Consider the following 25,848-nt stretch of genomic DNA (forward strand, 5'->3'; position numbering starts at 1 on the left):
AATCCGTAAGCATGGGAATTATCAGTAAAGAAGTGTGAGTTGGAACGTTAGAACAGCTGAAGGCTGCGCACAAAGCTGTGAGAAGTTAAACTTCAAGGGTTTAGAGTAACTTTGACTCCTGTAGCTGGCAGATGAGCCTGAAGTGCTTGCGAATCAAGCCAGCTGCGGCCACTTGACCTGACGGCAAAGCAACCCTGCAGGGACCCGCATCGGTGCACCACGCTGGGGCTGCTGCCGGAACCCCCGCGGGAGAGCGGGAACATGAAATTGGCGTTGGCGCTGCTGGAGCCGCTCTTAGCTGCTCCCACTTGCGCCCGGCGGATGGAGGAAACCGCGCGGTCGGGGCTCACCGAGGGAAAGGAAGACAAGCACCGTTTCCCCCCCCCAGGCAGGCAGCAGCAGAGCTCCGACCCTCCGCCCCAGAACGAGCTATGCCCCTCCCGGGGGCGGCCCCTCGGCGGGCACAAAGCCGGCCTCGGCCCCTGCCAGGAGCGCTGTGTGCCGCCGTCTCTGTGCCGCTGCTCATCCCTCCCTCCGTCCCTCCCTTCCTTCCGCTGCCTCCGCAGCGCCCGCCCTCCCCGCCTCCCTCGTTGCCTGCTCCCGGCGGGCGCGGAGCCGGGGCAGCGCCGGGCCATGGAGGAGGCGGCCGCGGCTGCCGGGGCACCACCGGCCGGGGCGGAGGCGGCCGCTGCTGCTGGGGCCGAGCCCCCGCCCGGGGCCGCCGCTCCCGCCCCGCGCCGGCTGCTGGCGCTGCTCGGGGCCAAGCTCTGCACCTGGTGAGTCCCCGGCTTCCACGTGGAGCCGCGCATCGCCGGTCTCCTGAGGGAGGGAGAGAGGGAAGGAAGGAAGGAAGGGAGAAAGATCCCCTCTCCCCTCGGCGCGTTGTCAGACAGCGCGGTCGGGATGCGGAGACCGATCGGTGCCGCCGGGAGCAGCCGCGTGATGCCCGGGCCGGAACACCCACCTCGGTGCGGCCCCGGGATTACGGCCGGGCCGGGCAGAGCCTGGACCCTTCGGGTGCCCCGGCAGAGGTGGCTCGGGGGTGTTTTGGCAGCCGTCGCGCGTGCGGGGCGCTCTGATGCCCGGGCTGTTGCGGGAGCACTGCTGAGTGCAGCCTGCGGCTGCTGCTGGGCGAGAGCGCCAAGGGTCTCTTCAGCTGAGAGGGGTGTAGAATTAGGGAGTGATGTGTTTGACGTTATCAGAGTGTACTCTCATATCTATACACGTGCACTTGACTTCTTTTTTTTTTTTTTTCCTGTTAACTCTGGCTTAATATTTTTCTGTTTCCCTGTTTTTTCTGTATGTTTACGTGTTCTGTAATCTTCGATCAACATCGTTGTGAAGAACAGGTCACGGGTGTCAGGGAAGGTAACAAAACAAAGTACCTGAGCTGAGGTGTGGAGTCCAGAAAGACTAATAGCCCCTTTTCCTCCTTCCTTGAATTGCTTTAGGGCGGAGAACTATTCAGGTATCTCTTGAAATACGAGCACTGGTTAAGCATGGAAAAGTTGTGGAAGAAAATCTGCCAAACTGTGCAGGCATAGCACGTGTTCTAAAGCTGGTACTTGCAAAGCACTACCTTTTACAAGAGCGGGAGTACCATCTAAGACTTCTAGAGCTGCATCTACTTGCAGCTTCAGTTTCTATCTAGGGGGGGAAAAAGTAATCCCCAGGCTCTAGGCTTGATCTCTAATAATTATTGCATCAGATCTCCTATTTGCCAGCCAAGGATATGCTGGCTTTCCTACCAGCCTCATGCCTCCATCATAAGATGGAGTCTGGCAACTGGACTGTGTGAAGGTGTGTACTGGCCAAGTAGAGCCTTGTTCCAGGGAGCAAAGCTTGCCTTTCTCTTTTGGCTATAAAAGTTTTTCTCTTTTCATTCTTTTTGCCTGCCAGGAATGACCCATAAGGCAAGACAGAAACTTGAACTGTTCAGTAATCTCACCTATGGTAGTAGTTTTACCTGAGGGCTACACTAATTGAGTTTATGGATGGTACTTAAAGAAAATAAAATGCTTTCACTGAGTTTTGTAAAGTGTTGTAGGTTGTGGTTTTGTGTGTTTGTTTGGAGTTTTTTTGTTTGTTTTTCTTTTGAGTAAAAGCAGTAGAAAGTATATTTCTTCTACTTGAATTAAAGAAGTCTGTCTTTGCTGATAAATTAAATTGACCTCAGTTTCAAAGCAGAACACTGCAAAACAATAACTTGTGATGACATTAGTTCTTAAAAATATATTTGGTAGTCCTGAGCTATGTGCTAATCATGTTGCAATATGGGTTCTGTCTGAACCTGCACTTTTCCTTCAACTAACTTTCTATTCTTCACACAAAAATGTGAGATTATTGACATTAAAAGGTCACTTCCCCCCTATTTAGGAAGGGTTCAGTAGTTAAAACTAAGTGTATATAGTCTCTCTATGTGTAGAGTGTTGCCAGGCTTTGCCTATTAGTGTTTAATTGGTGGCATAAATAAAATTAACTTTTGAAAAGGTGTACTTATTTTAATGAAAAAAATCACATTAAAATTATAGGATTTAGTAAACTAGTAGCCAATAAAATTATTAACTGTGGGCTTATTAGATTTTCTTTAATTTCCACAAATATAGACTCTGGTTGAATTTTAGTATCTTAGTGTATTTTTATTCTGCATTTCACATGGAGCCAAGGAAAGCCAGCCTGACTTTCTCATGATGTTGAGAGCTGCACATTGTTCAGTGTTCACTTTAGACCAAATTGTGGCAAATTTTCATGCTTCAAAACCTCCCAAAATGACTCCTAGTTTTGCTCAAAGCCATAGATATGGCTAGCTAAGATATGGTGGCTGAAGGGAGGGGAGGAGTAATTACTTGGTAGCCAGCTATCAACCATTAAAAAACAACAAACCCCCCTCTCCAACTATAAAAATAAAAGGCCTTTTCAGACCACTTACCTTGCATCATCTGAGAGTCCAAAGTGATTTAGTCCATTCAAATGCATTAAAAAAAAAAGAGAGAGGATCAAGTTCTGGCATGGAAAAGTTAATAATTAATATATTTCAAGATGCGATCAATTATTAATAAGAAAATCTCCATCATCGATACTCATGTCAATACTGAAATGAATGGAAACTCATGTCTTTGAAGCATTTTTATCAAGAGAAATTGTCTTGCAAAATTTAGGATTTAAAGTTTGTTCTCAAGTTTTACAGAGGGTCAAACACTTTTTATTAAGATATACTGTGAGTCCAGCGCATCATGCCAGGAGCATAGCACCATCTCTTAAATTTGAAGAAATTAGTTTTGACACTTTGGCAAATGGTGTGAGAGGAAACCCCTGCTGCTTCCTGCTGAGGCTTCCAGGTCATGTTAGGGGGCAGTCAGAGCAAGAGACTGTTATACATAGCTGAGAAAGCTGCCAGGTATGTGGCATTTGGGGATTCACAGAAGACATTTTTTGAGGGTAGCCTTCCACTGTTGGTGAGCAATGTCCTTATGTGTCTCTTTTGATGTTAACATTTTGAATCTCTTCAGGGAAGAAGAAAAAAACTGAATTAAAACAGACAAAAATAGAGAAGGTCATGAAGCCTGCTTGCTTTGTCAGATGCCTTTGGTACTATAGAAGTAAATGCTGTAGGACTGCTGAGACATTAACTTGACAGCAATGATTGCTTGGGTAGTAACCACAAAGCAAAACACTTCTAGAAGATCTGGACCCGCGTCTCTTTCCATATACAGAAACTCAAGGAAATAATTCCTGAGGTACTTTAAACTGGAGAAACTTCACTATTAGAAAAGATGAGGATCAGCTTAGTGGAGTTATTCCACTGCAAGAGGGCAACCAGGTCTTTCCTGTTTTGAGTAAAGCAGATCAATCATTAGCGAATTTGAATGGCAGCAGATTTAACCCTCTTGCTGGAACATGGTCAGTATAATTAGACAGAATGTGTCACAATTATTTGATTAATTCACCAAATAGCACAATCAGACAATTGACCAGTATAAAAGAAATAAAATATAATAGAAGTGATGGAGCTTCAAAGTTTTTTTTTCTTGCCTGGCAACTGAACTGGTTAGCATAGCAGGGTGAGCTCATATTTACTATGCTAAGTCACCCACCTGGGGAAAACAACCAGTGTTACTCTTAGGTGGTGTGTCTGACACATGAGTGTCCTGCCAGAAGTCATCGTGTGGAGAGATGTGAGCAGGGTATGTGCAGAGTCCCAATGGAATCCTTTTTTCCCTTGCTCGGTTACTTAGAGTAGGAACAAGTGAATCAATTGTGCGGACAGTTAAACTCTGGTCAGTCTTCAGAGTAAACAAATTAAATGTACAGACAGCACAGGGCTGAGCTCCTGTCACTATATATTGTGTGTATGCAGAGATTGGGGTGTGGTACAAATCTGCATAGCTCCACGGGCAGGATAAACAGCAAGCTGAAAGATAACGCAGTGATACTTGCTCCTGTTTGTCTAGGAGCATCTGGAATAGTTCATTTTATATTAGATGAAAAATTACTACTGAAAGAGCATGGTTTGTTTGGCTTTTTCCCTAGCTGTGGGTTGGACTTAAGAGGAGTTGTAAATGCAAACATGATCTTACCCAAAATGCATTCTTAACTCCATCCTCGGTTACAGCAGAACATGATGGAATATACCTGAAAAAAATCCACAATAAGAATTATAATAATTCTTATTATAAGAAAGGTGGGGTTTTTTTTTAAGGTGAGAACAATCAATCAGTTGGACAACTTCCCCAGGGATGTAGTGGAGTCCCCATCACTGAAGGTTTGCAAGATAGTACTGGACAGGGTGCTAAATAGTCTGATCAAGGCTCCAAAGCTACAATGGAATTCAGTGGAGGGCAAAGGATTTGACTGAAACCCTGTCTTAATAAGAATAGAACCTCCTATTAGGTAGAGCCTGACCAGGTGAGCTGCTTGAAGATCCTTGCAAATTATTTCAGTCTCTGTCACTGGTGGTTTGACTGGCCTCACTTCTTACATGGCTGTCCTGAGGTTAGACTGGATCTTCTGTGTATCCAAAACCCTGCTTACCAGTAGATCAGAACAACACTGGTAGGGAGTAGGAAAAGAACAGGGTACCAATCTAAAAAATTGACATTTTCCCTGTGCAACTAGCAAATATTTTTTTAGAAACTCTGATGTTTAATTCTAAACTTACTGTTTTGTCTTTTATATTCACAGGCATATTTTGAAAACCATAATTCTGGGCCAGATGCTCTCTTTGTTTATCTGTGGGACTGCTGTTACAAGCCAGTATCTAGCAGAAAAACACCAAGTGAATACTCCAATGTTTCAAAGTTTCATCAACTATTGTTTGCTGCTTCTAGTTTATACAACAATGCTGGCATTTAGGACTGGTATGTGAAATATGGGATGGGAGATTCTGGTTCATCTTTTTATTTCTTTTTTTTTTTTTCCCCCTACATTTTCTTTTCAGAATTTGAGTCTACAGAACTTAATACTCATCCTAGTTTTTAAAGTTCATGCTTTTTAATAACACATGGAAATGAATTTCACAGGTTAAAAGTGCATCTGATTTGATATCGTTTCATATCTGTTTAAAGTTTTGTGCTTTTTGGTTTGAAGTCAAATGTTATATTAGCGAAAATAGGCTTTGTTGTAATGAAGCTTTGTTACCAGAGGCAATTTAGTATTCCTCCTATTCTTATTAATTTACTCTTTAAACAACACCAATCTTGTTGGGTTTTTTCCTCATGTGGAAGAATTTCTGTGCTTTTCACCCATTTGCATTGTCTCCTCTCAGGCTGCATTTTGATGTCATTGTATCTTTCTTAAGCAGGGGCAAATTCAAACATCTCGGTATTATTTATGCTTCTAAAAAGCAAAATTCCTTTGCAACATTTGGTTGGAAAGAAACACATTGATTACTGCTTTCTTCTAAACAGGTGGTGATAGTCTTTGGCAGATTTTGAAACAGAGGTGGTGGAAGTATATTCTTTTGGGAGTGGCTGACGTTGAAGCTAATTACATGATTGTAAAAGCCTACCAATATACAACTCTCACAAGTGTGCAGGTAAGGACTGATCTCTCTATTTGAACTGTTGCTTTTATTGCAGTTTTGGACTAGTTTCTAAAATGAGATTCATAGGACAGACATGGAAGCTATTTAAGCCTGAAAAGAACTTTCCAGTATCTATTTTTGCTTTGCAGTACAGGGAAGAGCATCCTGTATCATGAATAACCTTTCCAGGAAGGAGAGAAAATTGGCTGGTATTGCCCTGTGCCAGCTCTTAGGCTGAACTGTAATTATTTTGATAAAAGCACTTCTAAGAGTTTGCTGACAGCCACTCATTTTTTTTCTCCTGACACAAAATAAAGATTTATGACCAGATAACAGTCACTCAGCGTGGGTTCTTGCTGATGAGAGCAAGGTAGATCTCTTGCCTACTCCTGGAAGCTGTGGGAGGCGTTGTGAGATGTAACCCCACATATGAGGACATACTGATAATTAGCTGGTGTTACTTACTTTGCAGTGAGGGACCAGCCCTGTGGCTTTTGTATGTGGCACTTCAGGGCCCTCTCTGGAAGAGGCAGAAGGGAGGTCAGCATGTCAGACTCCTAAAGTAATAGTAGACATCCTCTGCAACGGTAGTACTTGATGCTGCATTGCTGCACTAGGATAAATCTTGTTTTCTGAAATAGCTCTACAAGCCGAAGGGTTAAGGCTGAGGTTTCTCTGTCACCCTATACAAAAACTACTGGAAGAGTCAGAGCTTTCCTCCTGCCTCCAACTGCATGTTCCTGAGCTCAAGTGGCCAGATATCTTGAGCAGACTGGTCAGGGCACTGAGCAAAGTGGGACTAAACCCCGCCTTTGGCTGGACCGATTAGTGAGCTATGTCAGACCCAACTTAGGCTTCAGGGCTGCTGTGGGAACAAGGGAGGCGATGGTGCACAAGCAAGGAGGGAGTGTGTCCAGGTCCCTGCTGTTACCTGTGGTGGGGATCTGTGGCTGGGGTCATGGCCTGAATAAAAAAACAGTGTGAAGCGCAGATTTGGCTGTTAGTTGGAAACGAGTGTTTGGGTGTCAGTGTTTTACAGAGCCAAAGTAATGGGTTAATATTTAAAAGAATTACCTGTAAAACAATAAACTCCTGTGGTGTGGGCTCCCTGTAGAGAAGTGCAATAACTTCTTTTTGCACTCCTAAAGACCAGTGGTGCCTGTTGGGTTGTTATTGTCACGTTTCCACTTCATACTTAGGTGGTATGACTCATTAAGCCTTTAATTTCCTGACAAATAATACCAAAGAAATCAAAGCTTTAAGAGCAACGTGTTTCAGTCTCAAGATCAAGTTAAGCTGATAATTGAAACACTGTTTGATCATATACTTTACAGCTGAAAAAGCCAGGACTTTGATCCAAGTTCTCAGAAGTAATAAAGCTATTCCCATGATTTCTTTCATAGAAATTAAGAAAGAATAGATATAATAGGTTTTCCTGTCCAATTGCCAAACTCAAGCACTTTCTGAGCCTTTTTTTCCTTTTGATTGCCTTCAGACTGATGCTGCTTTGTGCCAGTTCAGTAATTTCAATTTTGTTATAATTGCCTGTTGCCATGAGGTTTCTTGCACATTCTCTAAAGTCACCAGTTTCTCACCACTCTCAGAAATGAGATACAGGAGGAGGGGGGGAAAAAAAGGAAAGCCTGTGATTTGCTTTAGTGCAAGGCATTCTGTCATTAGCAAGCACTTCTGCAGCTACATCAGAACCTGTGGTTCAGAGCACCCAGTCTGATGGCCTGTCTGCAGTACTGGCTATGAGTGGATGCCCAGGGAGCATAACTCAGCACAGGGGTATATGGCACCTTCTGAAATACAGGGACTATAGGGAAATACAGGTAAATACACTGTTAAAATGCTGGCTGGCTGGAGCTTCAGCTCGGCACTATGAAACATAACTTCTAAGATAAGTTTTCTCAGCTCAGCAAGGAACTTCCACGTATTTTCTCACACATGCACACAAAAGCAGAACTGATTTCCCTTTAGTTATGACATACCAGCATTTCACAGAAGGGGGTTGGGAGATTTTTTAGGAGATAACAATGGGATGGCAACTCTCATTTCTCTGTAAATAAAGAAAAAGACTTTGGTCCACAACTGAACTCCTTGTGTTTGGCTGTGGCTGAGGCAGTGTCAGGAGAGTTCTTGCTGCTGGTGTCCTGTCTTGTGACAGGACTTGACTGTGCTGCTGTTTGACCACATATTAGGGCGTGAAGCTGAGTCAGAGTAGCTTTAGGTTGAAAATTAGGAAAAGGTTCTTCACCCAGGCTCCCCAGGGAAGTGGTCACAGCACCAAGCCTGACAGAGTTCAAGAAGTGTTTGGATGTTACTCTCAGGCACATATTGTGGTTCTTGGGGCTGATCTGTGCAGGGCCAGGAGTTGGACTTGATGATCCTTGTGGGTCCCTTCCAACTCAGCGTATTCTATGATTATATGATTTTATAGCAAAACACAAGCTGCGTAGCTGTGGTTTCATGTTTTTAACGTGTTATTTGGCACATTTAGCATTTGCTCCATGGATAATTTGAGTGGAAGTGTTTTTCAGGCAACTATTGACAGAATATCAGCTGATGGAAGAGGAGAAAATGCAGGATCATCTCCTGGGGCTCAGCTGGAGGCTGCCCTGAGGGAGCAGGATGATCATTTGAGCTTTCTTGCTTACAAAGCTGTCTGGGGCTGGCAATTATAAGCAAACCAATGATCTCCAACAGTCTATGATAATTTATTAACCCTGTATTAAAATGTCTTTTAATAATTTACTCACCCTGTCTTTAAAACCTCCTATAAACAGTGTGGCCAAAGCCTGGCTTGAGTAAAAACATTTGTAAATCAAATCACTAGGTTATCTTTTTTTTTCCAGTTGTGAAAATACAGGCTGGAATTGAATAATGAGCATTTGACCAGGTTCTACTGGCAATAGTAGTCAGTACCACAGTACTGCTGTAAATATAATAAAACCTGAATAAATAAACTTTATTCTTTTAATTAGTTCCACTGACACAATTCATTGTGATGTTACATCTGCTTTGCACCTCTTTGATCTTGGTCCTGTACAGAAGAGCTCTGTTAATGTCCTAGATGAAGGGAAGGCAAGATCCAGTAGTTATAAATCTGATTTCATCTGTCTGTAATTGAGGGTAATTGTCTCCTGAAATAGATTACCAGGGTGTGTTCTTCATCATTTGGTGCCTGTGTGTCCTGGCTGCAAGTCCTCTAATCAGGATGCTGTAGCTGTAGAGTATGTTCTTGGTCTGAACGCAACAATTCCCCATCTGGCATAACTGAAAGACTTCTAGCTCATTATGTACTACTCCCTTACATCCTCATTAAGAACTTCTTTTTTAAAGGGTTTTTCTTCCACTCCTTCTGTTTGGGTTGAAAGGCTGCTTGGAGGTTGTAAGGCTGTGTGCTAACATTTCAATTAATGGGGACATGAATGCTTACTTATTAGTAGAAGAGGTGTCTACTACTAGGGCGGTAAAAATTTTACTTTCTTATGTTTATAATATTTCTTGTTGTTTGATACTAGTTAAAACAGTCAAATTTGAAGGAAACGTTAGAAGATTTTTCTTGAGTCTAGACTAAAGGTAAGATAGAGAACAAGACTTGTGACAAGATAGTCACAGCATGATACTTTTCCATAGTATAAAGTTGTATTGAAATACTTAGTATCACATATTGGGACTTGGGTAGTTGTAATGTCTCATAATACAGCCTAGGTAGGTACTTCTGCACTTCATAAATAGACTTTACAAACAAACTGGAGGCAATCCAAGGAGCGAAGACAAATAGATGGAAATATTAGAGGCACTGTGAGAATTTAATCTGTAATAGCTTCCCTTAATGCTATGCTTGTAAGACTTTACTATGTGTAGTTATGAACAAGTAAAACCAGACATATCATCAAAATGTTAACAAATTTGGTTAAAGCCCTTAGGGATAATGGCTGAACTACTGGAAGCCAGCACGGAAGTCAGCACAGAAGTTGACTACAGTGGTATGCTTAGGCAAGCAGAGGTTGGCAATGAACATTAAGGACTAAGGGCTCTTATCTTGATTGCAGTGATTATGCCACAGTCCTGTTCACGTGGACCTTATACTTTATTGGGGCTTCAAGAGGCCAGGTTTTAAGGGCTTACATTTGAGAGTCTTTTGTGAGCAATCTTTGGAAAGTTGACTATATGCTCTGCTGAAGGCTGTTCCCTTATGTAGCTTCATGGCACTCTACTGAGGCAGGTTAGAAAAAAGACGTTTTCTTTCCTCCAGACAAATTCAGAAGCAAAATCTATTTAATTGAATAAAATATTAAAGCAATTATGATTAGCTCAGTGATCATGGTTTTATTTGGTTTTTCTAGAACATATATCTGCAGAGGGACCTGGACAGGCTGGAGAGTTGGCCAAGTACCAGGTCCTCCACTTTGACCACAACAACCCCCTGCAGTGCTACAGGCTGGGCACAGTGACTGGAGAGCAGCCAGGCAGAAAGGGACCTGGGAGTTTGGATTGACAGGAAGCTGAACAGGAACCAGCAGTGTGCCCAGGTGGCCAAGAAGGCCAATGGCATCCTGGCCTGGATCAGGAACAGTGTGGCCAGCAGGACCAGGGAAGTGATTCTTCCCCTGTACTCAGCGCTGGTGAGGCCACATCTGGAGTGCTGTGTCCAGTTCTGGACCCCTCAGTTCAGGAAGGATATTGAGGTGCTGGAGCAGGTCCAGAGAAGAGCAGCAAGGCTGGTGAAGGGACTTGAGCACAAGTCCTGTGAGGAGAGGCTGAGGGAGCTGGAGTTGTTTAGCCTGGAGAAGAGGAGGCTCAGGGGAGACCTCATCACTCTCTACAACTCTCTGAAAGGAGGTTGTATCTAGGTGGGAGTTGGTCTCTTCTCCCAGGCAACCAACAGTAAGACAAGAGGGCATGGTCTTAAACTCTGCCAGGGGAGGTTTAGGTTAGATGTTAGGAAGAAATTCTTTACAGAGAGGGTAATCAGGCATGGGAATGGGCTGCCCAGGGAAGTGGTGGATTCTCTGTCCCTGGAGGTTTTTAAGATGAGACTGGATGTGGCACTTAGTGCCATGGTCTAGTAACCACGGCGGTAGTGGATCAAGGGTTGGACTTGATGATCTTGGAGATCCCTTCCAACCCAACTGATTCTATGATTATGCCCATCTTATGCTGCAGTGCACAGCTAACTCGTGATGCTTTCTGTACTGAAGGAAGAAAGGTGGAAGATCCTTGGAAGTGTTCAAGGCTGGGTTGGACAGGGCTTTGAGCAGCCTGGTTGAGTGGGAGGTGTCTCTGCTCATGACAGGGAGGTTGGAACTAGATGAACTTTAAGGTCCCTTCCAACCCAAACTGTTCTGTGATTCTATGGGTGGGTCTAACAGCAAGGGAACGATACATAGGAACATGTTCAGAGGGGATAATAAAGAAAGGAAAGAGAAGTCAGTGTCACTGCTTGTCATGAAGCACAGACGTCCTTGAACCAAAGATGTTCAATCTGCTTGGGGTAGTGTCTGCAAACACATCTGAGTGCTCCAAAACTCCAGGTGCCTTGTGCATCTCTGCTGCTGGGGCATTGGTGAATTAGAGTGGGTTCCCTGCTTCTGACTAATTGAGAGTCAGCTCTGACAGAGCGATGAAAATGCACTGGTGACTTGTATGTGTTTTTGTGGGAAGCTGGGAGATTGGGAAGGTGACGTAAGGAGAGCTGGTTTTGCTACGTATCTTATTTCTACCGATTTTGCACATGGTTTCCAGCACATGTACCAGGTTTGTTTTTCAGTATGATCCAGTTGAGCTGTAGGGTCAGATTCTTGTCCTAGTCCCTTCACTGTAAAATTAGATTACTTGTATCCATCAATAGTTCCAGATATTTACTTTGTGTACATGGAGCTGTGGGGAGCAATGCTCTCTCGGAGCGACATCCTAGAATTCATTTGTGAAGCTGTGAAGTTTTATTGGATCCATCATTAGAGGGGTTTCTAAGTCAGCACTTTCCTAGGACCCCTGCTCCAGCTCATTCATCACTTGCAAAATGCTTCTAATGGTAAAATGTAGGTCTCACCCCTGCCTTAAACACATCCACTGAGGTTGCTTTGCAGGTTTCATTAACAACTGATGGAAAGTAAGATCCTATACATTTGCTTTCAGGAGGTTGCAGTCCAGATTTGGGATGCATTTCTAACTCAGACAATTTTTCTGTACACACAGCTGCTGGACTGTTTCGGGATTCCTGTGCTGATGGCTTTGTCATGGTTCATTCTCCGAGCAAGATACAGGCTGATACATTTTCTTGGTGTTGCTGTCTGTTTGCTTGGTGTAGGAACAATGGTGGGTGCAGACATTTTGGCAGGGAGGCAGGACAGTGAAGGTAAGGAGTCCTTTATTGCGGAGGGGAAAGGCTGGAGAGGTGGTTCCTGCGGTGGGCTAACTTGTAAAGAAAAAGAAGCAGATGCAGGGGGCGCGGATATAGTTCTGTTTTAAAAGAGGAGAACATTCTGCTATTTGTATTTCTTGTCCAAGAAGAGGAGACGGTGATTTTATGGGGAACTGTGGAATTTCTTTGCTTACGTGTTTGGATTATATCTCCCACCTTAAAAGAGAAACACTTTTGTTAAGCTCAAATTTTGCTGCTGTTCATTACACGTGATAGAAGTCTCATTCTTGAAAGCTTGTTAACTTTGACTATCATGTGAGATGGTTTAATAGAAGTTGCCTCTCCCTGCAAACCTTGTCTTGCTTACGCAAGATCAACCTACTAGTACCCAGTCTTCTCTGATTTGCAGTTTTCTTTGAGTACAAATACCAAATAAAAAGTTGCTCAAAGCAGCTGACTTCTCTGAGTTATCTTTGTCAGACCCAACAGAAGTGGTTCATGTATCCCCAAGGCCCATAGGCTGCAGTCTGGAAAGCAAGGGCTTACTATGGGAGAGCAAGAGGAGATGGGGCAAGATGCTGGGATTCCTGGGGCCTCTGGGAGGAAGGCTGGGCTCTGGGGACCAGCATTCAGCTGGGTGCAGATAAGGGCAAGTCTTGTCTTCTCTGTGACAGATGCCCAAATCAACCCATATTGTAGTCATCTTGTTTTGAATAAGAATCTTGGATTTTCAGACAGAGGGTATGGGACAAGGTAAATTTCAGGGCATTGTCTTCATCAGGCAGCATAGAGATAAGCCTGTGTGGCATAATTTTGGGGCCTTAGTAGGTAAGACACAGAACAAACTGAAGTTTAGCTTTACTGCCATGTGGTACAAGCATCTTGGTCCTGAGGGAGAAAAATCCCTGAGAGTTTAAGATAGTTATGCTTTATTTGCTGACTTGGGGATCCTTACTACTGCTTACCCTCATATTTTAGACATATTTTCTTAGTGATTGCTGACTGGCTTAGGGAAGGAAATTTTAAATTCAAGGATTTAAAAAACAGGAATCCTCTTGCTATTTGGCTGTTTTAGTGGCATTTACTTGATAAGTGATTGTAGCACAGGGAGTCCCATTTGCTCAGTATGAATACGTTGCAGCAGGACACATGGTATCACCCATCTACAGTGCCCACTTAAAACCTGTCAGAAACCTGAAGCTGACTCTGGGTCCCACCAAAATCGATACATTGATTGTAGCAAGACTTGAATTAGGCCTTACTGCAAAAGCGGGGACAATATTCATGTAAGGCAGACAGCATTTCTAACCAGGAATTTTCTCAACTCCCTGCAGTGCCCAAGGTCAGCAGAAGTAGAATACGACCAGATGATAGAGCAGTGTCTTGGTCAGGATGAGATGTAAATGCTGGGTTTAGCTCATTCCTTATTCCAGACTCTGCAGGGTGAGGTGATCAGGCAGCAGAGTCCATGCTCAGACACTCCTCTTCCTGCACAGGAGGTGTTTCCTTTCCCCTTACCCTGGAATGCACTAGAAAGGTAGAGATGTTAGAGATAAATTTGCTTGTCTTTTTAAGGAAAGTTAAAAAGTGTTTGCAGCCTTACCCTTAATTGTGGATTAATATTTCTGTACAGGTAGTGACGTGGTGATTGGAGATGTCTTAGTGCTTCTTGGTGCTTCTTTGTATGCCATTTCTAATGTGAGTGAGGAATACATTGTGAAAAATCTGAGCAGAGTGGAGTTTCTAGGAATGGTGGGCTTGTTTGGGACTATTGTCAGCGGTCTACAGCTGTAAGGATCTAATATTTATTTTGAAATTAATTAAGAATATTCTACAGATGATTACTTGTCTACCATGAAATACTGTTATTAATTCTTTGTTACATCTGCATTTGGTCTATATGGGAGTCCTTCCACTTGAATTATGTTGCTGATCAGCATCCATTTTATATCCTCTTTATTTGCACTACTCTTATTACAGCAATTCTAAAACTGAACTGCAATTAAACACATACGATACTTGGCTGTATTTTTGATTTTGTTATGTTCATGAGGACACTCAGTATGCTGAGGACTGTTGTCAGGAATGTATTTCTTAATGTGTTTTCTCTGTGGAAAATTTTAGAAGATAATTGTTAGGAGATCTTCCATATTAAAATCAAGTTTAAAATGAAGCCTTGTATAGTCTTACAAATAACCACATCAGAGTAACAGACCACATGCACTTAAGTCTATCTAATGAATTTTATGTTTCATTTCTCATCATTATAGTTAATAATTTCTCCAAATGGTGTATCAAATAAAACTAAATCTTCAAGGGATTAAAAAGCTTGTGAAAAAGGCATAAGAATTAAATAACAGTGCTCTTTCAGGCACTTTAATTTTCAAGTATTTTTTTCATGCCTGTTAGATGTTTGAGTTAGTGTAATTCAATAAAATTTCAAACAAAAAATTAAGGGATTATAAATCAAAATTCTTCTTATATCTTTTGGTAATTAAATTCTCTACTTGAAAATTATTTTTTTTCCCTTTTTTACTGCATTATATCTTTTCTCTAATTCTAGAGCCATTGTGGAACATAGGGAGATAACGAGAATTCAGTGGAACTGGAAAGTTGGTATGTGTATGGAAAAATGATGTGAATGTCAAAGAACACTGGAAAATTAGATTTAGACTTTGAATGCTGGGATTTGCCTTTTCTTTCTCAGAATATTAAGCAGCATTAATATTATATTTCACAAATGTATTTTCTGCAAACTTTGCAGCTTAGCAAGGAAATAAGATTTGCAGGATTGAACATGAAAGCAGGTTTTGCATTTTACATATAACATGAAATATTTTTTTTAAATAAATTGAAATAATTAAAAATTAAACCTGTTTCATTACTGATGTGTTTGGTGTTGGAACATTGCAAGAACATTTTTCTGTTTTCCTTTCTAAATAAAATATTGGAAAAATTGATTTTGTGACTACATTTTGACCTTAACAGAACTAAATGTTATCAAGAAATATGGCTCTAAATTTCTTCAGTCAGCTCTTAATGTTATCTAGAAAGGAATGAGAACTTTCTTGTACAGATACGGTAATTCTTGCAATACATGGTAATCTTGGAAAAGAAGTATTTTTTCCATGTTTTTCTTACGTGTACATTCCAATATCTTTCTGGAGACCTTATCCTAAAAGATAAAAATGCATATTTTTAAAGCATCTGAAAACAATCAATGTTCTTTAAAATCATTGTTCTGTGCCTGAGGAGTAACTTGTCATCTTGTTTTACAGCATTGTTGTTCACAGTCTTTGCCCTGTGCATGTTTGGGCTGTATAGCTTCATGCCAGTTGTCATTAAAGTTACCAGCGCAACCTCAGTCAACCTGGGTATTCTGACTGCAGATCTCTACAGTCTGTTCTTTGGGCTTTTCCTTTTCTATTATAAGGTAAGTACATTCATTCCTTCACTTTCACGTTCTTTCAGTTATGTTTCTACTTCAAAATCATAAATAAAGCATAATGTTCTTAAAAACCCCTGAACAGTCATTTGCATCTGTACAGTTCTACAGATTGTATTGTTCGTTGTTGGCAGATGTGAATCAGGAGTTTTGCTTAGTTAATGACATAGCATTGCACCAATTAGGCAGAGGGTGATTTTCAAACTGTTTCACACTTGAAGGAATAAGTTAATGTTAAGAGAGAATAATTAATCTCGTGAGGTGTTCAAATGGTAGCGTTCTTGCTGAAAGCCCAGTATGGAACTGTATGTTAGTTCTGGTTCATCACTCCCAAGTGTCCAAAGAGAGGGTTTGAATCTCCCTGTCCTGGCAGGCATTTAGTGTCTAAAAGAGGACCAGTTTAATTTCCAGAAATTAATATTTTCGTTTAGAAATTTAGTCAACTCATTGCAACATCTTGGGTTAATAATCAAGCTCTCTCAGTGCTACTGCTAAGGGGAGACTAAAGGAACTGAAAAAAATACGGATAAATATATTATGCTGCATGCTCTCCAAAAGGCCTTTACTTTTATTGTGCTCTAAAACATTTTTGGCAGTGTCTACTCTAGCTAAATGGCAGTGCTAAAAGGATTTCATTCCACCCTGCACTTTTCATCCAGAATCATTTGTGAGAACCTACCTTGTTAAAGCAATTGGAGTAATTGAGTCAGTCACTCAGTGACTGGAAGGGCTTAGAGAGAAGCTTGTGAGCTTTGATGAAGAACTTAATTTATATTATTCCATGTGGTTGCTTTCTCTTCAGCCAAAAGCTTTTAGGTCAAATTTCTTTCTGAAAATGAAGGCAGCGCAGAGGTCCGGTAATGGTAGGGTCTGACAACAGCTAGATTTTCCTTTTCAAGAGTCTCTTACCTCAGCTTTCCTTCCTCTTTTGGGTTCCAAAATTGCTCCAAGCTACAATTAAAATGAATGCAGAAAGCAAACCATACACACATTCTAACAAATTCTTTCTAAGTCACTTCCAAATGTATTTTGGCAACCAGATAGCTTAACTTGAGAAGTGGTTATAAATTTATATTCATAATAGTGAAGAGCTTTGGAAGCGATATATTAAACTTTTATTCTTTTGGATTTTTGGCTTATTTTGGGGAGATTTTTCTGGGATCATACCATCTCATAATTGCCAATAACAGATTATTCTGGTAGCTAAAACAAAAAATGAATTAGAAGAGACTTTGGGATTGTATTCAGAGAATTTCAGATATTTTTTGAAATAGGAACTTGAATCTGTGGTTAGAAACAAAGAAGTAGCAAAAAGGGGAGCAATAATAGTGCTGCATTCCTAGTAATTAGAGGATTTGAGGTAACTTGGGCAACGTGAACTGAGAAAGGTCACTTTTGACATGCCTTTTAACATAATACTCAGCAGCAGAAAAACGTATTACCAAGTTAAACCATATACCTTCTTTACCTAATGGGGCAAACAAACCAGGCAGGACACTTGCTGGATTAAAAAACACCCTGGACACAGGAATCTACAAATAAAAATACAAGGAATCACTCTGTATTCCCTGTTACCAGATGATATTTCACAGCAAACTGCTGAGGGCTGGGCTGCTGAGTGGAGCAAGCCACAGAGAGCTCTGAACTGCTGTGGTCTGAGCCTGCTCTGAAACAGAAGCAGCACAGATAGTGGCTACAGCAGAGACCAGGGCCAGGAATTGATGAGGTTCTGATTTGATCACAATGCTTTGCTAATGCACTTGACTTTTTAGCCTCAGTTTAAAGTGAAATGTGAATTTTGCATGCCTGTTTTGAACTTTTTTGTCTTTCACTCCATAATGAATTTTTGCTGTGCTTCCTAAAGAGCTGATTATATAAATACCTCAAGAAATATTAGAAAAGGTCTCCAAATGCTTTTGTTGTATAAACTCCTATGGAATGGAGTATACTGCACAAGCGGACACTAGATGGAGTTACAGTTCTCCACTAACATTTGAAGTAGTCTTTAGGCTTGACTGTGAGAATGGGGATATAAGCTGCACAAAGTATGACTGAAATCAATGTCAGAAACAATGAAGTTGTTGTGATATTTGAAATCAAAATTAAAAAAAGAAAAAGAAAAATCCCAAGAAAAGAACACAGAGCTCTCCTCAAAAACAGAAGGAAAAAAAAGAGTATAGACCTGTTGGAGCAGCGTGGGTAAGGTTCACCTGTGTAAATAGCTGCAAAAACATAAGCAGGCCTTGAATAATCAGCTACACTGCAACAGCTTTGGCACCCTGACTTGGTGACTCTATCCATTTGTGGAGGGATTAAATCAGTAGGATCAGAGACACCTTCAGCCTTGTGTGTGCTAAACTGCGAGAGGGGCCTGCAACTCCTGTGGTGTCGCCTGCCACCCACAGGTCCTTGCATACAGGCATATGTTCACTCAGGGCCTTAAGGTGGAGAATTTGTGCAGGTGAATTGATACAGACCCAAGCTCTGCCCATTTTATGGGAATGGGTCAGTCAGGGGTAGGATCACAGGTGATGCTGCTGCCTCCACTGGGGTATGTTCAGAGCTTGGTGCTTCCTCCTGTGCAGAGTGAACACATGAGTCCAAGCGTCTCCAGGCAAACATCCAACAAGGTGAGGAAAAAAGGCATTTAGCACAAGGCCACTGTGTTTCAGTCTACTTTTCCTTTTGTGTGTTGTCATGCAAGGGTTTCCATGCCAAGTGACTACCAGGTAGGAACTGCAATGCCTTAATTGTAGATGCCTCAGTCTTTTTTGGACCTCAGTCCATTGTCTGGGTACTACAATTCATTTCATCCAGCTCTGCTGCTTGATAGACTAGAACGTATTTTTCAAGCATGTCTAAGGAAGCTAAGGAGGTTAGGGAATATTGACAGTGGGATGTAGGATACTCTATGTCCTTCCTCCTACTGTTTAATAAGTGTGGTTTGACAAAGGCAATATGGACAGTTTTAACAAATCTGATGAAGAAGTATTCCTGGCTGTGGATAACTTTACACCTTGTATTATAGAACCTGGTGTTATGAAGTAGGCATTTATTTTTGTCAAGGTGGATGAATTTTGGCAATTATTGAAATTTTAAAGGGCAAGTGAACAACGGTGAATCAAATGCCTGGTGTACCTCAGCAGTACATACTCTTATCAGTCTCAACCGGTTAAGACATCCGTCTTAACCAAGTACAAATGCCAATCTTGAGGACTTGCTGGGTGTAGGGAGCAAACTGGTTCTGGTCCAGTAATAAAGCCTGGAGATGGTTAAGAGATTCATGCAGAGAACCAGCTGTTCTGGTGACTTTCAGTAAGATGGAGAGATTAATCTCTTGCCAGGACCTGAAATATTTGGCTGTGCTGGATCAAAATTCTCTTAGGGATAGAGTGTTTCAGCATTTGTGTGCATACACAACTGTCCTTCAGTATGACCATATTTACAGCCATTTATTCTCTCTGTTAAGATTCTTGTATGTAGACCTGAGGAAACTCCCTATCCAACAATGTTGAGGATGAGACGCAGAGAAAACCAACCAGCAGGCTTAAGTCTTTAAGTAAATGGAGCTGTTGAATTTTGATTTTCAGACCTGAATGCAGGTCATGGTGATAATCCTCATTAAAATAATTTTTAAAAGGAAGGGTGGCTTTTCACATTCTTTAAATAAGGCAGCATTGACTTGTTTTTACAATCAGGCAAGACTTAATGCATCTCTTTCTTTCCTTTGCCAGTTTTCAGGTCTTTATATCCTGTCCTTCGTTATCATCATGGTGGGCTTCATCTTGTATTGCTCCACTCCAACTCTGACAGCAGAACCCACTGCCTTACCACAGCCTAACAGCACTGGCTTGGACAATGCTGGACTAAAGCTCGACGAGAGTGAAAGTGAAACTCCAGCCATAACTGTGCAGTTCACAAGAGGAGAAACTGTGGTGGTCAGGACTGATTAAAGAATGGCAGCATTTCAATCAGAGCTTCTTTTTAAATCGCCAAATTTCCCTCAAATATTAATCCAGAGGGTTGTCCTACTGCCAAGGCATGTGTCATGCTGCGGTAGTTTTAATGCACTGGAGAGACTTTTAAGGCCAGATCCTCTATCAGTGAAATTATTGATTTGCCCTTGCACAAAATCTGGCCCTTAGAAGAAGACAGATTAGTATTTATGTGGAGTCTCTGGAAAGTTAGAGACTCTTATTTTTAAATGCTTAATTAACTTAACGATAAATGCTTGGGGAAAAAACTAAGCCAAAGCAAGCTCTCAGGTCACTAAATGGAGCAAATATGTTTTATATTGCATTAGGGACCTAAATCTGCATGATGCTTTCAGGGGGCTTCATGGTTTCCTCTTCTTGGTGCTGAATACCCTCAAATAGCATCTTGCAAAAGCCATTCAGCTTCTCACAGGACCTAGTTCTGCAAGCCATATTACATACATACACCTTCCACATGCTGGTGAGCTTAATTCCTCTACGGGAGGATTTGCTTCCGATGTTCTGCCCAAATGTTCATCGCTTCATATTGCTACACTCCCTCTTGCAGCTGAGGTGGCTATGTGTATTTTATTTTGAATTTTGCTAGTAAGAGAAGTTTGAATATGTGTTTTTGTAGTGCCTTCTATTTCTCTCTCAGTGGCCTTTTGTTTACTGCGTTCCCACTAGGTGGGGGAAGCAAAAGCAGGCCCTTGCTCTGTTCAGTAAGAACTGAATGTGGGTTTCTTTTTGGGATGAGACAGCAAAAAATTTTGAACTGAAGTTCACTTCTCAGTGAATTTCTCCATGAAACGAGACACATTTCTACTGGAAGAGTTGAATAGAATTGACATTTCTTGAAAAAATCAAATCATCTTAGCCAACTCTCATTGCAACAATAATGACATAATATCCAAAAGGTTAAGTGCTTTCAGTAGATATACTGGCAGTTTTTCTCCTCCTCTTCATATTTACAATAAATGATTAAAAAATACAAGACTGCAGTTTTAACATCAGTAAAACCATACTGGGTTTTATTTTACTTTATATTTTGTATAAGCCTTCGGAGTTCTGGTGTATGAAGTAAAAAAAGAATAAAGTATTCAGCAGCTGAAGAGTTGGTCTTGGTTTGCTTATTTCTTAAGCTAGAATTTCTTTATTGCTCAAAATTATATTAATTAATTTTACCAACCAAATAATTCTTTTAATGGCTGAGCTTTGCTCTAGAAGGAAATACGACATTTTCTAAAGATATTGGTGATCAAACAACAGACTGGGTTTGTTTAGTTCTGGTGTAGTTTATTCAAGCAAAATAATTCAGGAAAAATGTTAACCTGATTTTAGTCAGAAATAGTAAAACAAAGGTTCAGCAGATACTGCAGGAACAAGGATTACTTTTTCACTGAGTAGTTCATGCATGGAAGGGTGCAGAGGTGCTGATGTTTTATGAAGAGCATTTGGGTCCCCTGCCATGTAAAATGCTCCTTTTGAGGGGGGATGGTATTTACTTTGTACTCTATGTGGTACTATCTGTGTAACCTGATGTAGGTTTTATCTGAAAATACAAAAAAGTTTGTATTGACTCAGACTTTAACCGGTCTTCAAAAAACCCCCAGGATCATCTCGTGGCATGGTGTGAGTGCTCAAGTGGTAGCTCACCTTCTTAATATATAGACCACTGACATCAAAATTTTGTAAAACATGGGGGAGGTTCCAGGCATAGCCTATTAACTATGGATTTGTTCTTCCAAGGCTTTTAAAATCTGACTATAATAAGAGATTGAAATCTGATTCAAGCAAATTGGGACAGACAGGACTTACACTGAACCACAAGAAGAGAGGAGCAGTGTGGGGCAGCATCCCAGCTCAGATTCCTCAGCGTGTACACTGGGGCAGCTTAGTGATTTGACAGAGTTACAGTCTGAACTGAAAACTTTAACTCTGTTTCACAGAGTGAAATCACTGTGATTTAACTTTTTATGGTGTGATTTAACCCCATACAAAATATTTTCATGGCACATTGTAGGTAGCTAAGGTTAAGATGGGTACTAATGTCACCAAGAAGGGCTGGAATATCTTTCAAGCTTTCAGCGAGGACAAGGTAGATATTTTTTCTCAGTCCTTCTGTCAACAACTCTGTGCCCTTGCCATCCCCACGGTGTCTTTCATTTCTCTCTTTGTGACCCTGCTGTATGCAGGGAGCTTCTCTGGCAGCCTGGGATGGTGGCCAGCTACCTGCTGATGGTCATGCACACCTAGTGTCCTACTCTTCCTTGCCTTAAATTTCCTACTCCCACCCTACCTGGGTGAAGAGGAGACAAAGTTGACTTGCAGAAGAGCTCTGCATCACAAACTGGCATGTGGTGCAGTCCAAGCTCTGGGCACAAGAGGTACTCGAAGCCTGACCTTGCAAAGTCCTCAGCATGGGGTGCTGGCCCCCTGAACCAGCTCTGCAAGGAATGGGGCCAGATACATCACTCCTATGTGCTGTCTGTCCCATGAATTGGAAGGAAGTAGGTGCAGACTGTTAAAGGAAGATGTATTGCTTCAGAGCAAAAGTGACACACGTTGCTCTTGGGGAAAAAAATGTTCAGTTAATGAATCACATATGCCAGATCCTCTGGTACCTCAGAGACAAGGTTGCATGGATGAGTCTTTAACACAAATCTTTATGGGATATTGGAATAAGCTGGAGAAAAAAAATCCAGCTGTCACTTGCATTAAACCCAAGAATCCAAATAAAAATGTGTGACATCCAGCCTCCCTCCAAGGTTTGGTTACAAGAGATCAAAAATTATCTGGCATCAAAATGTCATGGTGTGTTGGAAAAAGAAAGAAATTAGTGTGGCAGTAATTGAGCGATGACATTATCTGTGCTAGTTTGAAGGAGAATATGGGCTTGTGACCATCAGCTATTTTAAGATTTTTGACCTTTCATAAGCTGCACATAGTTCTGTATGGGACAAGCATATTAGTTCTTGTCAGCACCATTCATTCACAGTATGTATTGTGGGATATTTCATTATACTTGTTATACTTGTTATACAAGTCTGTCTTGAAACTATCTATTTCAATCAATTTAGGAAGTTTGGCAGAGAGAAGCTGCACAAGCTACATGATCAATCATGAACAATTTTGATTTGAGCAAGCAGACAGAGATTCCTAAAAATGCAAAGTGAAGGATCCTGTGACTGGTTTGGTCTTTCACCAAAATGCAGCCTCTTGGCAATTTTAGTGTTACACCTGATGAGAATCTGATGAGCTGTGATGTTACATCATTTAAAGATTGACTTGAGGCTACACCTAGACCTACACACATCAGACAAACAGCATCCAAGGTATTGGAGTCTTACCCTCTTGAGCTCTCTTATTGCAGTCCTTGAAGGGAGCAATTCGGCTCTCCCTTGGAGTTTTCTTGTTTTGGGTGCCTAGGTTTAGGTGGAAGCAAGCCAAGTCTAGAGACCCCAACGAGATGCAGTGTCCCATTCTTACAGGCATTGGGGTATGTAGTGAGGGGCTGTACAAGCTGGAAGGTTTAAAATTTATGTGAGAGATGGAAGAGGCACGGGGAGATTTCCTTAGCAGCTATGGGAAACCCATGGCTGATTCAGCAGTATTCGTGTGCAATGGTATCCAAAGTGTGCATCCTTCACTCCTCTCCAGATACAATTTAATTTTTCCCTTGTTTAAGAGCATTCAAGACTGGAAGTTATAGATTTTACAGAAAAGAGCCATAAGGAAAAATCTGACTACTTGTACAACATAGGTCAACACATTGCATCTGATCGCTCAGAAGCAAAAAATACAGCACTGCATCAGCTACTAGGAAAAATTAACTCTATCCCAGCCAAAACCAGGAGGAAGGTGTAGGTTTGAGTTAAGTTGCAGCATCTCCTTAAAATCTTGATATTAAATTCTCAAAGCAATATCAAATTAATCTCTTCTACAAGTAGGGGCAATGATTTTTTTCATGAGCTGGCTCTTGGATATATAAAATATGAAGAGAGAAAGTTAGAACCCATGACATCACCCTATTCAAAATAAACTTTATTTCACCAGCTCCTCTCCAGACCGTCTCCTTGGCTGTCAATACCATGAGCAGAGCTTGGGCAACAAGGCAGAAAGATCACTGAAAGTACATTGCAACTTCCAAAGAAGGCATTAAAGAAGATGGCTTAAAAAATTATAGTGACATATTATTATTGTACAAAATGAAATTTTCATGTTTATTTGAAATGTTAAGATGTTTTTATAGAAATACCAACATTTATTAGGTACTGATATCTGGAAACAGTGAAATATCTCCAAAAGTAGAGGTCGCTGGAAGTTTATGTAAACAGCAGCTAGTGACAGCAGTTGCAGTTCCTTAGGAATATTCTTGATGTTACAGCAGTCCAGGGTAATGTTGCTGCTCTTCAGCACCATCTGTTGACACCATATCTAATCATTTTAATTAGGAAGAGCACTCTGACAGGCGAAAGTGCACCTTCCTCAACACAACCATTTAACTCAGTAAATGCATGATCAAGGGAGGGATTGGAATTGGAGTAAATGTGGCAGAAAAAGGCTGCACAAAACTATGGCTGCCTGCCAGTAGTCCAGAAAAGATTGGTTTTGCTTTAACCCATAATTATTATTTAATGAATCAGATAACTCATCCATACGTAGATCATTATAACAAGGTAAAGAATGTTTTAGGTTTTAGCCTTAAACTGTTGGGCCAATAGAACACCTTTTCCTTGAAAATTTGACCAAAACCATGACAAAATTCAAACTAACTAAAAAAGCTTTTTCAGGGTAAAAAAGATGCCACCAATCTCAACCAAGCCAACACTTCATGTTCTGATGATAATATATATATGTATGCATAATATCTGTGCCCTTGAAAAATCAATGAGTATTTAAAAACCTGCACAGGTACACATTACAACTCACATTCTTCTTTGCTGTACTCTTTAGAGCAGAGTTCCTTCAAATTGGTTTCAGGGAGGCTGTGATGCTCCTTGAAGCTCAAAAACCTTTGTAATTTGTCTCCCTCTGCCATCAGTATAAGTGCCTGTTGGACTTCCCTTGAGAAATTTTACATTGCATGTGTTAAAAAAAAAAGAAACCCTACTAGGTAATCCTATCTCTTGTAACATCTGTAAATTAATTTGTTTCTTGAGAGCAAGAGTGATTTGTAACTCACAACAAAGCTAAAGTAGCATGACTAAATTAAGAAGAGCATTCAGGCAGCTGGAACGCAATTACGGCATAAATGCACATGCTGTGTTAATGCGATATTAAGGTTATGAATTTAGTGAAACAGGAATCAGCATGCACAAAGATATGCTTCCTTTCTTCCTACAGGGTTTGTCTGGCCATGCCGATAGGAGAAACGTCTGCATTAGCTAAACAACCTAAAGGCTACCTGTGGGTTTCATGCATGCAGACATGATGGAGATGACATCTTAGATCTGTGTTGCACCAGCTCATGGACAGCAACACACACTGTGCTCTGTCAGAGAGATTCTGCTCTTACTCCCGTTGTTTTCCCTAGTCTGAGGGAGGCAGGAAGCACATAGTTGCTCTGTTTTCACAGAAACATGGGGAAGCAGGGCAGGGTGCTGGGCACCTCTCACCCACCCTTAAGTCTTGCAGGAGCTGCTGTGGGGCTTTCCCTGGGGCAGCAGGAGGGACCAGTTGCATCCCAGCCAAAGGCTGGGATGCATTGCAGCTGCAGTAACGTTCTCAGGATCTCAGTTTCCAGTAGGGCATCATTTGCCAAAGGTGGGTTGTCCCTTGGTCTCTGCAAAGAGCATCCACTGCAGCAACAGAGCTGTCACGGGCCCTCCAGCAGCATCAGTCTGTGTTCGCGAGGACAGAGTGAAGGTATGGAGCACCAAATCATCTTAACCGCAGTGAATCCTGGGTCCAGCCTCACTCTCTGGAATCCACTTTGAGAAACACAGGTGATGAGTTTTCCTGGGAGGGATTTGCAACAGGGTATGAGGAACACGTGGCAGGATTTGGACTTGCCTCAGCCCTCCATCCTGGT

General features: G+C 41.6%; 1 protein-coding gene across 1 annotated transcript; it reads left to right on the top strand.

Moving 5' to 3' along the window:
• Positions 1-222: 222 nt before the first annotated feature.
• SLC35F2 (solute carrier family 35 member F2) lies at positions 223-20,918 on the top strand. The gene is made up of 8 exons (XM_027655238.1): positions 223-776; positions 5,182-5,357; positions 5,907-6,034; positions 12,230-12,389; positions 14,029-14,185; positions 14,959-15,011; positions 15,674-15,828; positions 19,575-20,918. Exons 1-8 carry the CDS (start codon positions 262-264, stop codon positions 19,791-19,793), a joined length of 1,563 nt encoding a protein of 520 aa, XP_027511039.1. The 5' UTR covers positions 223-261; the 3' UTR covers positions 19,794-20,918.
• Positions 20,919-25,848: the final 4,930 nt, after the last annotated feature.

Source organism: Corapipo altera, unplaced genomic scaffold (genome assembly GCF_003945725.1).
Source record: "Corapipo altera isolate COAL_440 unplaced genomic scaffold, ASM394572v1 0, whole genome shotgun sequence".
NCBI lineage: Eukaryota > Metazoa > Chordata > Aves > Passeriformes > Pipridae > Corapipo > Corapipo altera.